Below are 18,188 nucleotides of genomic sequence, written 5' to 3'. Positions count from 1 at the left end.
AAAAACCCGGTCTGGGCCGAACCTAAAATATCCGGAATTATTACACTACCCACGCCTCCGATGACATGCGTCCCGCATGTACACCAAGAGATCAAATACAAGGTGTTTTTTTCAAACTAATTTCAGGATTCATTTATTCATACAAAATTGTAATATCAATACTCCAAATGTCAGGCAGACTAACTGTTCATGCTGACCAATTAAAAAAAAAATATCTTTCATACAACATTTACTTAAATGTCAAACAAAACAAATCGTTCCTCTTCTATTTCCTCAATGTCCATCTCATTTTGACGAAACCTCTTGGTTCGCTTTGTCGTAACAATCCTTTGACTTGCTTCAGTCTGAGTGCTGGCATCTGCTGTTTCCACTTTTCGCTTGTTACCCGGAACTGACGCATCCTGCCTGGTACACTCTGGCTTACTAGAGGCGACTGCAATGGGGTTCTTCAACTTTGGCGTGTGTGGTTTGGTGGGTACTGTTTGTTTCCTGATGATCCTCCCCTCCAAAAGCGTTTCAGATGCCTTATCCCCTGCAACAACTGTTTTCTTTGACTCAGGTTTCTCTTTAGGCTCTTCACTCTCATCATCTGAAGATGAGCTGCTATCTGATTGGTCTGAAGCTGAAACCTCGCCAATGACGTCTCCATAATCCTGTTTCAACCAGTCTTCTGAATCGGAGACAGGCTCTTGAGGTGCTGACTGTTTCTTGACTGTTGCCTCCATGGGTCTGTCAGCTGATTTGCTGTCCAACTTGATTGGCTCTCCTAGCAAACCTGGATGACTTCTCTTTTCATGTCTCTTGACATTAATCTCTTTATTACTGGAGTAGCTACAATAGGTGCAGTTGAATGTTCTCATGGCACACTCCAAGACATGGTTCCTATATTCCTCTCCTGTCTTTGCAACAAAGGTGCACATGGGACATCTTCTGGGTTGACCAGGTGTAACTTTTGTCTTCGCCATCTTTTAGGAACAAAACAAAAATGAAAACAACTATAAACATCTAAATTGTTATTACGCCTAACTAAAAGTCCCACCCTATGTCAAAATTTACATGTCAGTCTCATAGTCATGTAGCCATGCAGGTGGTTTGCGTTTCCTACTAGGTCGACTTGCATTAGGAGCTTCTGGCTCTGGGAACTCATCATTCTCCTCAGGTTCAGACTTAATTTCAGATTCCTCATTATCAGATAAATGCACATCAACTTCTCCTGACAAAAGCTGAGAATGCTTTTTGCGCATTCGATCCACATGAATGACTTGTTCAGAACCTCTTGGTCCACAATTTACTAAATATGTTAGATCAGTCATTCTTTTGATAACTTCAAATGGACCCTGCCAAAAACTGGTGAACTTTGATGATGTGCCTGCCTTCTTTCTTGGGAAGTAGACATAAACTCTTTCCTTAGGTTCAAACTTCTTCCACTTCAACTTTCGGTCATGATAGTGTTTCTGTCTGACCATTGACTGGCTCATCTTCTTTCTTACAAATGTATGTGCACTTTCCAGTCGCTCTTGCAGCTCCCAGACCCACTTATTATTTGGTGTTTCTTTTATCTGTGGCGGCATCTCATACATGAGATCAAGGGGTGTTGCAGTTTCTCGTCCAAGCATTAACATGTTTGGCGTCATACCCGTTGTTTCATGTTGTGCACTTCGGTAGGCCATCATAACATAGGGCAAGTGAACATCCCAATCAGTGTGATGTTCATTTACAAACCCACTTAACATGGTTGTTAGAGTTCTATTGAACCGCTCAACCATGCCATCTGATTGAGGATGGTATGGTGTGGTATGTGTTTTCTGGATGTCCAAAAGTTTGCACATTTCTTGGAAGAGCCTACTTTCATATTGAGGACCTTGGTCTGAGTGCATCACTTCTGGCACTCCAAGTCTTACTATAAACTCTTCAACAATTTTTGCAGCCACTGTTTTTGCCTCTATGTTAGGTAATGCAAAAGCCTCAGTCCATTTTGTGAAATAGTCTGCTACCACAAGGATATACTTGTTGCCATTTGCGGTTTGTGGTAACTCACCCAAAATGTCAGTAGCAATTCTCTCTAGTGGATAACCAGAATAAACCAGATGCATAGGTGCTTTATTTGACTGAGTTGCTGCTTTCCGCCTTGTACATACTTCGCAGCCAGATATGTAAGAGTGCACATCTCTTTGTAGCCCAGGCCAATAATATGACTGACGAATTCGGCCTAGCGTTTTATGAATACCAAGATGACCTGCTGTTCTACAATCATGACAAAATTTAAGAACACTCCTACGTTCACTGCTTGGTACAACAGCCTGTAAGATATCTTGCTGTGTTGCCAAATCTGTCCATCGCCGGTACAAAATGTCATCATTTAAGACAAGTCTATCCCACTGAGCATACAAGGATTTTACAGTTATTGACTCTGGGGATACCTTATCTTTGTTAGGGCGATATTTTGACTCAAGCCAACCTTTGATTCTCCTTAAGTCTGGATCTTCATCTTGTAAACTTTTCAATGAGTGACCCAAAAAGCTTTTATCATCCATTTTGACACTACTCACATGTTGATTAACATCAACAGAGTGGTTACCTTTGCATTGCTTACATGGCGCACGGCTTAGGCCGTCTGCATTGCCATGCAGTTTTCCAGGTCGATGCTCGATTGTGAAATCATATGTAGAAAGGACATCCATCCATCTAGCAAGCTGCCCTTCAGGATCTTTGAAATTCATTAACCATCGCAGAGAGCTGTGATCAGTGCGAATGGTGAATTGTTGTCCATATAAATAGTGTCTAAAGTGTTTTACAAAATGAACTACAGCCAGTAATTCCTTTCTGGTAACACAATATTTCCTTTCAGATTTGGCCAGGCATCTGCTTGCATATGCAATAGGTCGTTCTATGCCATTTTGTTTCTGAGACAACACTGCACCAATTGCATAGTTACTAGCATCAGTGTCAAGAATGAATCTTTCCTTAAAATCTGGGTGTGCTAGTACGGGGGATGTAGATAGTTTCTTACGCAGTATGTCAAATGCTGTCTGACAGTCGTCAGTCCACTTAAATAAACTACCTTTCTTGGTTAGGTCATGAAGAGGTTTAGCTATTGCTGCAAAGTTTTCTACAAAACGTCTGTAGTAGCTACAGAATCCTAAAAATGACCTCAATTCTGACACATTTGAAGGAACTTCCCACTCTTTAACAGCCTTGATTTTATCTGGATGTGTTGCTATCCCCTCTGCAGACACAATGTGTCCCAGATATTCTACTTCTGTAGCAAATAGGTTGCATTTTCTAGCTTTCAATTTGAGCCCAGTTGCCAATAAGCGGTCAAACACTTGAGTAAGGTTTTCAATCATGGAATCTACAGTCTTACCAACCACAATAATGTCGTCAAGGTAGACCAGACAGTGTTGCCATTGTAAACCTCTAAGTACTGACTCCATCAGCCTTTCAAATGTTGCGGGGGCATTGCAGAGCCCGAATGGCATTACTTTGAAGCTGTATAATCCCTTTCTAGTCACAAATGCAGTCTTAGCTCTATCTTTCTCAGCCATTTCTACCTGCCAGTATCCAGCATTTAAATCTAAAGTTGAAAAATACTTTGTACCCGAGAGCTGGTCAAGAGAATCATCTATTCTTGGGAGTGGGTAAGCATCTTTAATTGTTACATTGTTCAATTTCCTATAATCTACGCAAAACCTAGTTGTTCCATCCTTTTTCTTTACCAGGACGACTGGAGATGACCAAGGACTAGAACATTCCTCAATGACTCCTCTTTTCAACATGTCATCAACATGTTGATCTGCCTCAGCTTGCATATGGTTTGGCATTCTCCTTGCATGTTGTTTAATTGGGGTTGCTGGTCCAGTATCAATGGTGTGTTCGATCACTTTTGTTCGTCCTAAATCTGCGTCATTGGCAGCAAACAGGTGTGAATACCGCAAAAGTAAATCTTTAACTACCTTAGCATTATCTGCTGTTAGTCCAGCAACAGACCTTTTATACAAATCTTTAAGGTGACTAGGAAATCCTTCAATAAGACAAGACTGACCGTCATTTTCATAGATACTGTCAACAGCTGACAGTGTTGCCACAAATGTACCTTTGTATATATTCTGTGCCTCCTTAGATGGATTCATAAGTCTGACTGGAGCTACTTTGTTTCCTTTGATTAATGTTCTAGCCACCAGCCCTCGATCTGACTCTAAGAAACGATCCGATGGTTCAACAATGCCGAACAGTGGAACTTTCTCAAATACAGGAGGCTTGACATTGCACATAGTAATCAATTCACTGCATGGAGGAATCGTGACATTTTCTGCTACTGTTATTCTGCAACATCCCAACTTTCCCTCAAAAGAAAGTTTTATCTGCTTTCCTTTAACAATCATTGATGCATTATAAACATCAACAAGACATTCATTGTTGGTCATAAAATCAAGTCCAAGTATTCCATCAATACCAATGTCTGCTACTGCAAACTTCTGATTAAAAGAGAAACTTGATATTGTGAGGGGTATTATGAGGGAGCCCTCAACTTTCATGGCTGTTCCATCTGCTGTGAGGATAGGCTGTGTAACTTTGGCAAGGTTTTGGTTAGCTCTCTCAACCACAGTACTGAGTATATCTGGCGAGATAATACTAAGTGTTGCACCAGTGTCAATCAACAATTTCACCTTATATCCATTGAGGGAGGCATCAACAAAAATACCAGCCTCACCTGCCTTGCGGCTGACACCAGTCCGGCTTGACACATCCTTTGCTTTATCATTGGACTTTTCTTCTCTCTGTCCAGTCTTTGGCTGTTTAACAACAGGGTTTGCACCTAAAGACTCTTGATACTTGAAGCAATATCTCTTGATGTGACCTTTCCTCTTACAAAAATTGCAGATCACAGAAGATGACTTAGCAGGTTTTGGTTTTGTCATTTCTAGCTTCAGTATCTTCATCTCCTCCTTTATATCATGTACTGCTTTTATCAGTGCAGTTATAGAGTCATCCTGCTTGGAGTCCTCCGCACTCTTGGCTTCTCTCAGATAGCCTTTACTTTCTTGTAAACGCTGTTCCGCTGAGTTGAAAGCGTCGAGCTCTACTGCATGCCGGATAGCATCATTCAGATCCAATGGTCTGGCCTGCTTTACTCTTAATCGCATGTCACTATCCTTAAGGGCATCAATAAACTGCTCCTTAGCAAGGGTTTCTCTCACCTCCGTAGGGGCTGTAGGATATGCCAAGTTTGTCAGGCGACGCATGTCCTGACCAAGCTCTGGTAGTGTCTCAGATGCTCGTTGTCTTCTCTCTCGCAACTGTGCTCTGTATAACTCTGTCTGGTTCGCAGGTGCAAACCTTTCTTCCAGTGCCCTGCATAAGTATCTATAGTTGCACTTATCTTCCTTTGACAAATTTCCAAGAACACCCTGTGCCTGACCTCTCAGAGCAACAGCTAGGTACATGCCTTTCTCTGCTGTAGTCCACTCATTTAATTCAGCACATACATCAAAATGGGACTTAAAGTCAATCCACGAGGAATTTCCATCATATTTGTCTGGCTTAACACAACTACTTTTAGACTTGTCTGTTCTAGCTGTCGTAACATTACTCTCCCTTGGTAAATTGTAATCATATCTGGGTAGATCTGCATGATAGGGTGTACTAGTAAATGAGGGTCTATCTGTCATTCTATCAACACGTCTATCAGGATCTAGGGGACTTTCAGGCCTTTGATTTTCTATGGTGTCGGTCCTAATGTTTTTAGGTCTCGCACCCTGTTCTAAGTAGTCTTGATCTTCTGTGGAATTCCGCATACTTTCAGGCAAACCTGAATCTCTTGCGGCTTTACTCCTACTTTTATTTATGCTCTCCTGAAGTCTATTAAACTCATCTTCAAGCCCCATTAATTCATCTTGCAGGTCTGTCATCATGTCAAAATATGCCACCCAATATAATGATACAATCTAACTAACAAAATACAAACAAAGCAAATAAAACAATGCAAGTGTATCTAATTGTTAACCCAAAATCCCACCGCTGCCACCAAATTTCTGTAACGTACCGAGCTACTCGTACTGCCAGGGGAAGGGTTCGTGCCTGGTCTTTTCCAGGGTTTTGGGTGTACACTAACAAAGTTTTATAATATAATGATTTTCTATTGATTGTCAAAAATGATTGGTATAGCCTAACCTTACTTAGGTTAATAATCAACAAAGAATTTCAGGGAATCTAGAATATTTACAAACAAAACAAGGGGTATAATAAATATATAATTGACACTGTGTGTGATGTACTGGTGCTGCCTTGTTCAGGTCGGACAGTACACACCCACAGTGACAATCCACTGAGGTCAACCACTCAGCTAAAATGACTGACCGTTCTCAGATTACCGCATATACTGTAGGCTGCCTTATTCAGGACGGACAGTATATGTGGTAGCCCTTCAACCACTGTGCACACTGTAGGCTGCCTTATTCAGGACGGACAGTGAGCACAACGGCCTGGACGACAGTCTGATCAGCTACTAGAGTAATGAACAATGGCTAGCCTCTCCGAGGAAAGCCTACTGTGACACACACTGACAAGCCAAAATGACTGCAACCTACAGTACCAAGAGGACAACCTCTCTATGGCCTATCAAAAACACTTAACACCGTTACGAACGGGCAAGCTCTGTATTGACACAATACCTTTTATTATCTAACAGTCTTCTTCTCTCTTCTGCTGATTTCTATCTACTAAGCAGCCGACAGCTGATTCACTGTCGTATTTATACCCTTGTATCACGTGACATAAACAAAGGAACTAAAAGAAAAACCCGGTCTGGGCCGAACCTAAAATATCCGGAATTATTACAACAGTGCCAAAATATTATATTTAAGTTTATTGAGATATATTTTAAATTCTTACTTAAAATTTGAGTAGAAACATCATACTAAGGATGTATAGGGAAAAAATTATCATTAAATGAAAAAGAAGTTGTTTTACTTATTACCTGTATGTAAAGATTTATAATATTAAGTGATATTGTTTTCTTGCTTTGATATTAGTCCTGTATAAAACCGAATTTACATAAGCAATAAAAGCGAATCAATGGACCATCGATTTTGTATAATAAATTTTTAAAACATATTGATATGAATAGGGCAAATGCTTACTGATTGGTTAATCCGTACGGATGAATGTTTGAACTGTTGTATAAATTTTAAGTTCATGTTAAATACCTTATCAATGTATGAGTAGCCATTAAGTAAATGTAGATGACGAGGACCTAAAATGAAATTCTTGGGAGTGATTTTATGTATTCATTGTTTTACATTGATTTATTCTTCCAGACAATATTTACTTTCTTCTTCGTACTTCATTAAACAAGGCCATGTTTCCGAAATCACGGATCTGGGTGTTTTCGCGGTTCACAAACTCGAAATTCAGTCTCTTTTAGACTGTGCATTGCAGTGTGGAATGAGTTTACTTTGTAATGCATTTGACCTTTGTACCTTTGACGGTAATTACACGTGTCGATTCCGCAGTGGACACGCAAACCTTTCAAATACTACTACACAATGTGAACTTTTCAAAAATACAACTGTAAGTATAGTTTTTTGCGAACTTTAAACATTGTAACAGTTTTTTTTAAATATAAAACGAGCAGAATCCTGCTTCAAAATTTGACCAAATAATTTTCTTTCAGGGTAAAGTTACTAAAAAAATAATTTTTGGTCATTTAAGAATATTCATTGACAAATGATTTTTAATACCTTACTGACAAGTTTTAAAGGGAAAAACAAACTGGTTAAGTTTGATATCCTTGCCAAACCTTGTTCGAAAGGGGGAAGGAGTGACAGAAAAAAATTGGAAATGATATCTCTTGTAAGTTTCTTTATAACTTAAAAGACAATGTTACCAAATACTGTATGTTACATTTTAAAGATTATAACGAGTGATAAATTATAAATTAAATAAACCTAAATCTTACCAAATGGGGATAAATAAGTGTCTTTCTTTACCTCTGGATATAAAACATATCATATTATTGTGTTTAACGTAAGTGTACATTTGCATGAAAAAATCAAGTGTATTCAATTTATTAGCATCACAACCGCCATTGAAATGAAATCCATATAAAAAAAATATGCTCTGTATAAAGAATTTTTCGTTGTAGTTTTTAAAAAATGGAAAAACTATACTTAGTTTAAAATTTTGGTCAAAAATATTTTTTTTAGATTTAAATGCTCCGGTAATGCATTTTTAATAGGCAATCAAAATTTGAGTGTCATTTGTTGAGTTATAAGCGAGTTACAGAGCTTAACATATTCTTCCCTATTTAAACAAAGCTTTGTACATTTTGAAGTTGAAGTAAATATTCCAGTTTTAGTCCTGAAATGAATGTGTTAATCTTTAGGAACTGTTGATCTTTAGGAACTGTTCATTTATGCTTAAAATGAATGAGAAGATACACAATCAGCTTGAAATATATCTTTTACTGGAGCCTTGTTTACCTGATGAAGAATAGTGTCCTGTATCTTGCTTACAACTTATCGACTGGCACCCAAATTTCATTTGATCGTTTCATTTGATCGTTAGAATGGCATTCCTAAAGCATTGTATATAATAAAAACATAAAAATAAAATTTGACCAAAATAGTGACCATGCCCTTTAAAGGGGCATGGGCACGATTTTGGTCAAATGTTATTTTTATGTTTTTATTATTTAAAATGCTTTATGAAAGCATTTTTAATGATTTAATGAATCTTGAGAGTTAGTCGTAGAGATATAAGCAAGATACAGGGCTCACAATTCTTTGTCATGTAAACAAGGCTCGTGTCCTGTTTTTGTTTACATGGGTTCAATATACCAGTAAAAAATCTTTTTCAAACTGATTTGTATATCTTCTTATTCATTTAAAACATAAATAGAAATTTCCTAACGTTTAACGCATTATTTTTGGTATAAAACTGGAATTTTCTTCAATATTGAAAATGTAAACAAAAGCTTTGTTTACATAGCAAAGAATTGTAAGCGCGTTATCTCACTTATAACACGACGACTGACACTCAAATTTTGGTCAACCAATACAAATGACGTACTAAAGCATTGTGAACATTAAAAACGTTTTTGGACCAAAATCGTGACCATGCCCCTTTAACATACACTCCTGAATTTACACTGAATTATTCGAGGGAAATTAATATAGTTCAATCGCACTTTCCTGGGCCTTCCTGCAGAGCTCGGAAAACGAACTCTAATGCATATCGAAAGCATTTATGACTACTTGTATCCTTTTCAAAAATGTTCTTATTTTAATATAAATTTCATGGAAATGTATCGTATGTTGGTGTCTGAACTACAACTAAACTCAGTGATTTAAACTTATCACGAACAATGCAAAGCGGAGCATTCCCTCGCGAAATGAAATATTGTGGGGAGGGGGATACATTATTTAGGATAAATTATTGATGTAATTAAAGAGACCATATATATTTACACTGTATTGTATCCATGGAAGGGGAGAGTCATAGGCTTAATTAAGTTCAATTATGAATATGAAACATAGCTAAGATCTAGCGATTTGTAGTATGTCCTATGAAAAAAAATTCGAGTGAGTATGTCCGAATTTTAACTCCAGTTTATTTAAAAGAGTAACATACCTAGTGATACACATGAAGTTTATCTACGGTTAATAATTTTGACGAAATTTGTCAAATTGTCTTCTGAATTATAAACCTGTTCTTCTCTCTAGTAATTCGGGAAATATAGTCCAAAATTCGACTCAAACGACTGCTTGTTTTGAATCAATTGAAATAAACTTAATATTCTACTCTGACTTCAGTTTTTTTCTCTTTGGACATGTTTCTTACTCCCCATTTCTATAAAGCGTTTGTTTCTTACCTTTACAAGGCCTAAATCCAACAAAATATAAAGTTGTTGATTTGAAGTGTTTTCTTTCGCGAAGCGGAAATATTTAATGTCAAGTTGTACATACAAAATTATTTTAAGTGTTAATTTTAACGATATTTTAATAAATACTTCACATAATTACTTGCAAATGGAAAGGGTTTGTCCTTACACCCTGCTCGTAAAGTGTACACAATTTGATAAATATGCATGCGAGAGTTATATTTTAATTTTGAATAAAATACTGAAAAGGACACACACACACACACACACACACACACACACACACACACACAGAGCAGCGATGCTATATCCCCTTCACAACCAGTTGCGCGAAGAGATAACTATACTATAAGTGTTACTTTCAAGAGAGCCTAGCGAATTCTTCAACTCTGGGAAGATACACCATTTTGTATAATGATAAATATTCTAACATTCGTCAATGTCATTAAATTGGAGGGTTTTTCTGAGCTCTGTCGGAGAGTGTTCGACTAATTCGATTCATAAATATGTCGTTCAAATTCAATACGTGATGTTGACGCACACACAAAAAAATACCTTTACATGGACTGTTCCTAATATATTTTTTAAAAATTTCACAGCTACATTGTTTTAGCTTGTGTAATAAATACAAAGGTCTATGTCATTATTTATGATTAAATTAATATAAATCACTCCCGCACCTGAACGTCAAGGACATCTAATGGATGTGTATACTTCTCACAATTGTGGATTATTGCAGCTAAGATGATTTATTATAAAGATATCTATAGTTGTTTTTCTGTCTTTTACAGTTGACTCAATTGTATTCTTGTTGTAATTTTACTCGACTGATTTTTATTTCACTTTTTACTTATTTTACGCCTTTTTAAAAATTGTCATTTACGAATAAGTTTATTTGATTTGTGTTACATTGTTTCTTGTCTAAGTTACATTAGTATAGTTAAGCCACTGAGTTCCATTTCACTTGTTAATAGCTTCTGCTTAATGTATATCCCTTAATATGGTCACCATTTCATCCATTTATAATATTCTGTTTGTCATGAACCTATTCGTTCATATTGTTATGTTCTTCTGTAAATTATTATGTTTTTTTCTTATTTGTAGAACAAACACTGCCACAATGGAGCACTCTTAGGAGCTCAAGGACCGTGTGAGATCAGTAAGTTGACGTCACAATGTAACGGCATCATAATAAAACTATGTGTCTGTATTCTTTATGGCGAAGTAAAGAAAATATAACTCAATAAAAACTACGTGTCTGTATTTTATATAGTTAAGATATATCTTTACTCAATGATAAACTTTATTATACCTCAATATGATTATTCTATATAATGCGACATGATTAGTTCTAGACAATCACGTGACCAGGCGACAAAACGTCATGTCTCCCGGGGAATACATATCATGTCTCACCTTTTCAGAAATCTCGGGTTTTTTCATCCCAAAGGTATAAAAAAGCCAATATGAGCATACGATGTTAACAAATATGATAAAATCAAAAATATTTAATCATTTATTAAAATTCTCTTTACACTACAAAAATCAATTTTAATATTTTTGATTTGAATCTATAAAAACGAAGAAAGAAAATCAGAAGAAAAAAAACCCCAAAAATCACAACGTTTTTGATTGAAAAACTATCAAAAATCGACGTATGTTGTATAATTATTTGTTGTTCGGTATAATAGAACTTTTATTGCATGATGGTGAGGAAAATATGAAGATTTATTCCCCCAGAAAAATTATATTTCCCTCGGGCATAGCCCTCGGGAAATCTTATTTTTCTTGGGGGAATAAATCTTCATATTTTCCTCAACATCATGCAATAAATGTATATTGTGTCTCTTTTTTATATGGTTAAAACTTATCTTAACTCATTACTAAACTGTCGTGTATTCGACGACTTAATGGTTTTAGGTGTAAATATAGTCAATAGTTCACCTCTCTCTAATTTTGATATACCGATTTTATTGAAACAATCTCGTGTTGTTCAATTCAAAATCCTTTGAAAGTGAAAGGATATTTTTCATTTATTGTACACAAATAACTTGTCTGGAAAAAAAAATCCAGTTACAGTCTAAGAACATCACATTCTGTGTGTTGAAAAGCCAAAGGTGTGAGATGTTACCCTGGTTCAGGCATTTTATTCTTTGTTTATATGCAAATGGCTTAATCTTTTGATTTACCAGCCATACTTTTTTCAGGGTTTCTTTTTCTTTAAAACGAGACAAAATGGTTACAATAAATCTCTCTCAGTTTTTTGTACCTTTTATGCATTTTAAGATACTGATGAGTGCCAGAATTACCCATGTCTTAACGGAGCCACATGTACGAACACACCCGGCTCATTCAATTGTACATGTGACGCCGGATGGACCGGGATAATTTGTAATGAAGGTAAAAGACAATGAAATGCGTAAATGTTCATGTTTATTTTCATCAAATGCAAAATAAGCTTGTTTATAGTTGTGGAGGTTGCCAATGTTAAAATGTTCCTTCCGTTAAAATAAGCATAATTTCTCAAAACCAACTTAAAACCAAATTCTCTTTTGCAAAAATTGTTATATAGCATTTGGTCGCAATATTAGTTTTGATCGCTCCTCTACTGCCATCGGGGTTTATATACCGTTTGAGGATGATACGGTCGGCTGCTTTCCGATCGAGGCATTCAGGTTGCACGGACTTCTAAATGCGCGGACTACACATAGTAGTCAAATGTTTGTGATTAAGAATAAAGGAAACAACAATCAATAAAATACAAGTTTTATTTATTCTTTAAAAGAATTCCCGTAGAATTAGTACTTTTTTGCACAGAATGCGCTCCCTTACTTCGAATGTCGTCCATACAGAGTACATAACGTCTGCGTCCTTTTGAAAACCCAAGCGGCACTATATCCAACACAATAGCTAGATGATAGAAAATCCCTGAAAGTAATACGTAACATCGTTCCATCGGTTTCCACAAAAAGGCTCCGTTTCTAAAATCCATTAGATGTTTGACATTGCTCGATCTGCCACAGTGTGTGGTTTGCGCATGTTATAACAGTAACTACACAGAAAAACGGTCTAAAATTATAGAGGCTGTTTTAAGTATCCGTGCCTTGGTTTCAGTCTGTTTTGTTTCGTCTTTCATTTGGTATACCTTGACAGTTTAGTGGTTGTCATATTATTTTTGTTCAACACGCGTTTCTACACGTCTTTCCGTCCAAGGTAACGTGTTCGGGTGTATGAAATACCTGAAAGCGGTTAAACGTGAATAGAGCTCTCGGCCTTATATAGGGGGTGTGTAGCGATAAGCAGAAAATCCATAACTAATATGGCGGTAGTCGGGGATAAAGGGAAGTAATGCGTATTTATAAATTAACGTCAGCTTTAAGTACGAGGACTATTACATGGATTTTTATGTATTGATGTTGCTTTGTGGTTTTTTTAATTGTTTTTCTAGTGTATGTTATGGCTGAGGTAAACAGCTAAAAATCATAATTAAATTTAAGATATCAATGAATGTCTGAACAATCCTTGTCACAACGGAGGAACATGCAGTAACAACGCTGGATCTTTCACGTGTACATGCGCAGGTGGATTCACAGGGGCACTCTGTAATGAAGGTAAATGGATATTATTCTTCCTCCCTCTATAAATATTAATGTATATTTTTATTTTCCCTCTATCAATATAAATAGGTATGCCTTGCTCCTCTGTTTCTGTGTTTCGTTCCGGCTCTCTTAATTTATGTTGATGTTAATTAACTCTTTGATTACTATTTCTGTGTATTAGCCTCCTCTCTCATGTTTGTCATTATCTCTTTAAATGGATACTTATCTTTACAGTGTTCGTACTTTTAAATACCAACATGTTATTACAACTTTATCTTTTCTATTTGTATAAAGAAATAAACTGTTATTTGTAGCTTCTTTTTGTTGTATTTGTTTCATTATTATATCAAAAAAGGGATGTTTGACGTTTATATTCTTTGTAAAGAAGAAGTCAGATCTAATTTTTAAAAGTTTTACAAATTCATAAGCTCTATTTGATGTTGACGTATTTGTATTTATACCTAATTTTCAAACATTCAAATAAAAGGAACGAACTGTAAAGTACATCAGGTATTTTTAATTTTAGGTCACTTGAGGCACTCTGATTACTTATTAGAATTAGTATTTCACCGTCGCCGTCCGTTTTAACATTTGCCCATTTATAACTTCGTAATAAAAATTACTTTGGCCGTTTCTATTAAAATGTGACATGATGCATCGTAAATTTTAAGACTCTTTGCTACGATTGCCTATGGGCAGGACTAAATTTGCTAACTTTGACCATTTTTTATAATATTTTACTTTTCCTCTGCGTATCCAAGAAAATCCACTTAAAATAATGCATTCATATCTCTACCAGAATTGTAAATTCCATGTGTTCAAATTTACGGGCTTCATCTCTAGGTCGATGCAAAAATGCTAGTGTAGTATCGTTGCATATAATGTTAAAAAATCTTCTTTTCACGTGCCGACACTGAGTAGAAACTGACTGTATATTAAGAAAGACTACAAAACTCTCTTACATAATTTTTAACATTTTATGACCTCTGGGTATAGGGTTAATAATCCAAGTCAGGGTGAAATGCTGATATAGTATGATTTTATACACACATGTATTGAATGTTCAAAAAATCGGTTTTTTCTTCTGCTGCTGACACTAAGTAAAAACTGACTGCATATTAAAGGGGCATGATCACGATTGTACTCAACAATTATTTTCCTAATTTTAAAGTTTACAGTTTAAAGCTTTGTGTAAATTAATATCATATTTTGATGCATTTTTCTTGAGATTTAAACTTTTTACAGTGACATAATTATTCAATCATCTATTATATACAGTCCCGTAATCATTCAATCATACTTAAATGCTCAATAAAATTTTAATCGGGAAGTACTCTAGCCTCGCCTATTATAATAGCAAAATTAAGCTGCATGTGTATTCGGAAAACAACAAAACATTGCAAATTATGCTATATGATGCATGTTGTAGATTCGGCATAACATTACCTTATTTCATAATACTGACAGTTTATATCAAATGCTGATCATTTCTTTTAAAGGAATACTTTGTATGTGTGTTTACCGACAACTTTACAATGATAGCGCCTTTGAACTTATATGTGCATATGGCATGGAATCCCGATCCAGATTCAGATAAAGGTGTGCTAGCCTGGTTCCCTTAGCTAAACATTACGCACAGGAACTAGGATAGCTCATGCGCAGGTTGAATTTTCCCTATAGCATCCGGCTTGACCTCGCTTATATATTTTCTGCGTGGACCTCAGGGTCCATGCAATTACATGCTTATCAAAACATGATCGTGCAAGTTAAAGTTGATTTAGGTTTTTTCCAATAGAAATCATGTTTTGCTAACTGTATTTAATATTTTATATAAATGGCGAATTTTAATATTGTACCAGTACTGAAACATCGTATAAAAACGTTATATATACATGTATTTTGTAACTAGTCGTCTTTTTTATGTAATACATATACCTTTCTTCTGATTGTTAAAAATTAATTCAATCGTAAAAAGTACAGTGTATATCATTTCGTCTACATTTTTTTTTTCATGAAAATACCTACAAAAGAGTTTTACCAATCAGAAACAGTTTTAAGTAATGTAAAACACCTCAGTAGTAGTACGTTTCAGGGTCTGTAAATTTTGTCAGCACGCAACAATTCTAAATTGCACATAGTCTTCAAAAATTTAGAAATATTTAGATAAAGAAGTTATTTAAGAGAAAAGGTTACGTGTTTTGTAGGCGGGTTCAGTTTTTAAAAATCACAATTCCTGAAATGAATCATGAGTACATACTGTTTTTAACAACGCTTGCTACCCTCTGAAAATTTAACTCGCCAATAAACATCTAATTTTTTAAAGAGTGTTTGTTACGATTACATAAACTGTGTTCGACAAATAGTTTTCCTCCTTTCTTTTTCAAAACACGTTTTATATACAGGCATTCAATCACAACACGTTTTTATAACAAAAAAGAACTGAAAGTTTAGTCATTATAATCGTTTGACACCATATCACATATATTTTCAACTCGCAGCAACAACGGAAGACCTACTCGTGGTTTTGCCACGAGCGCTGCTCTAGTTTTTTTTTTTTACAACTATATTATTAAATCATACTTTGCATCAAATGTTCAGAAGAAATGTTTTGAATTAATATATACATTTATAAACACTTGAGTTGTAATTGCTTAATGCGCATTTAGTACACCTTTTAAAGATGAATGAACTCGCGAGATTGATAGAAAATCGAGTCACACCACGCTTCGGCAAATTCGTTCCTCCAGTAAATACTCCAGCTACATGAATACATATTTGTTGAATTCAAACTGATGATTCGTTGTTAGTGATGTTAATCCAACATCAATTATACTTGCTTTGTACATGTACCGTAATGTGTAACAACTTGTTCCGTTGACACCCCTGCCATATGGCAATCTATTTTTAAATCAGGATAACACCTTATACACAAGTTCATGGTGTACAGCCCATTTACTTGAAAATTCTTGCTCACTGTTGCCAATTTCATCCTATATAACATTTTCACCGATTGCTAATGTAAATGTTGACACATTAAACATGCATTGGTTACTTTTTTCATGAACAATATTGATATATTTGCTTGTTCCCGTTGCCTGCACTGTTTCGGAGAATGCAACTCTCAAACCTTAGATATGCCTGACGTCAGACAATAATGTTTATACTACTATATCTTATACCATGATACCATTTATGTTTAGAAATAAAATAGTTAAATGAAACCAAATTTAAGACAATAATAATTTTATCAAAAAATAATCCAGTAATATAATAATAAAAATGTTTAATACTCTTTTGAACGAGGTAACTTAAATATCTGTGCATCGGGAATATTAAATCGTACGCGGAGTGTAAACCATTACGTGAATGAACAGATAACCGATTACATTAGATATATGTATCAAACAAATAAAGCAGTAAAAGAACTTTTCTGTATTTTTCAACCCACATTTACATAATTTTTTCCCTAATTCATAGTAATTAAATGAGTTTAACGGTAATCGGCTGAGTTGTTCGGCGAAATATGTAAACACGATTTGAGAAAATTATAACTACTTTATAAATCACTTTAAACAAATTGCATTTACAGAAAAATCGTTTGGATTTATTGCTAATCTAAAAAATTACACGGATCTTTAGTAAGCTTACATTTTTTAAAGTTGATCTATTCAGTTTATTGTCAAGAATGGATACGTTTGTGTTTGGACATCGGAGGAATTAAATGAATCGTGAAAAGTACAAACATACGACGCTCGTTTCTTTTTTATAATTTTCTTTATAAACGTATCGAATCGTTCGTTGATTGAATTCTTCTGTTTTAAACGACTGAAGTCTTTAAATGAATCGATAAATATATTTGTGTAGTAATTAATCGATGTATTGTGTAACTTAAAATTTTCACAGTAACTGCCTACTTACATAATTACGCCATTTTCAAATCGACAAAAATAATGAAAACTAGAGCCGAGCTCGTTGCAAAGCAACGAGTAGGTCTTCCGTCGCAACTCCGTGTCGTGAAAGGATTGTCCATCAGTCTGATTAAAACCACCTCCTTCTCACATTTGTCAGAGCCTGACAGACCCTGTATTGATAAAAGGTCCATTTTACACGACCATTTTTTCTTACCAATTACAGCTCTAGAAAAGTGATTGAAACTCTTCAAATGGAGACAAATTAATTCATGCCTGTTTTCTATGTAACCTCTAGACTGAGTATTGAAAAGTTGCACCACTCATTAAACAGATAAAGTCATATCGTCGGTAAATAGAAGTATATTTTGATTGTATGCAAATGTGGAGGTCAAGTGGAAATGATCTGTTATTGATACAGGTCTATCAGACCCTGGCGAGTGTAAGGAGAAGGGAAATGGTTTTAATGAGACTGGATTATCAATATGATAATAGTAAGTTCAAAAAATCGAAAACGAGACTCAAATTCAAAGTATTATTTTAATACCAGACAATTTCTTCGTTTAATTTACTTCACGTTTAGGATAACTTTAAAAAGAATATCATAGGGTGAATTAACCATGCATCGGACACAGACCTTGGATCGGACAACTTTGTTTATAAATATACAAATAAATGTGCATGCGCTCATGTGTTGTTTCGTATATTCCTGAATTAGAACAAATGAACTTTATCATTGAAGTTTAGCGTGTTCCACAGGTTAAGTCTTTAGCCACACTCTCAGATAGCGATATCACACCT

General features: G+C 35.4%; 2 protein-coding genes across 2 annotated transcripts in view; one reads left to right on the top strand and one right to left on the bottom strand.

Annotated features, from left to right (window-relative positions):
- Positions 1-233: 233 nt before the first annotated feature.
- Positions 234-965, bottom strand: LOC128174627 (RE1-silencing transcription factor-like). The gene has a single exon (XM_052840138.1). It carries the CDS (start codon positions 963-965, stop codon positions 234-236), a length of 732 nt encoding a protein of 243 aa, XP_052696098.1.
- Positions 966-7,257: 6,292 nt separating this feature from the next.
- The window catches only part of LOC128172676 (neurogenic locus notch homolog protein 2-like), a 50,420-nt gene continuing 39,489 nt past the window's right edge, over positions 7,258-18,188 (top strand). The window contains exons 1-4 of the mRNA XM_052838449.1: positions 7,258-7,569; positions 10,985-11,039; positions 12,167-12,280; positions 13,378-13,491. Coding sequence (XP_052694409.1) covers positions 7,258-7,569; positions 10,985-11,039; positions 12,167-12,280; positions 13,378-13,491 — 595 coding nt within the window. The remainder of the gene's footprint in view (positions 7,570-10,984; positions 11,040-12,166; positions 12,281-13,377; positions 13,492-18,188) is intronic.

This window comes from Crassostrea angulata, chromosome 2 (genome assembly GCF_025612915.1).
Source record: "Crassostrea angulata isolate pt1a10 chromosome 2, ASM2561291v2, whole genome shotgun sequence".
In the NCBI taxonomy this organism is placed as follows: domain Eukaryota; kingdom Metazoa; phylum Mollusca; class Bivalvia; order Ostreida; family Ostreidae; genus Magallana; species Magallana angulata.
Note: the sequence above shows the minus strand (reverse complement) of the source record. Positions and strands in the feature narration are given on the sequence as shown.

What these genes read in the sequence shown, in the direction of transcription:
- LOC128174627 (XM_052840138.1), bottom strand. Translation starts at nt 965, where the DNA reads ATGGCGAAGACAAAAGTTACACCTGGTCAACCCAGAAGATGTCCCATG.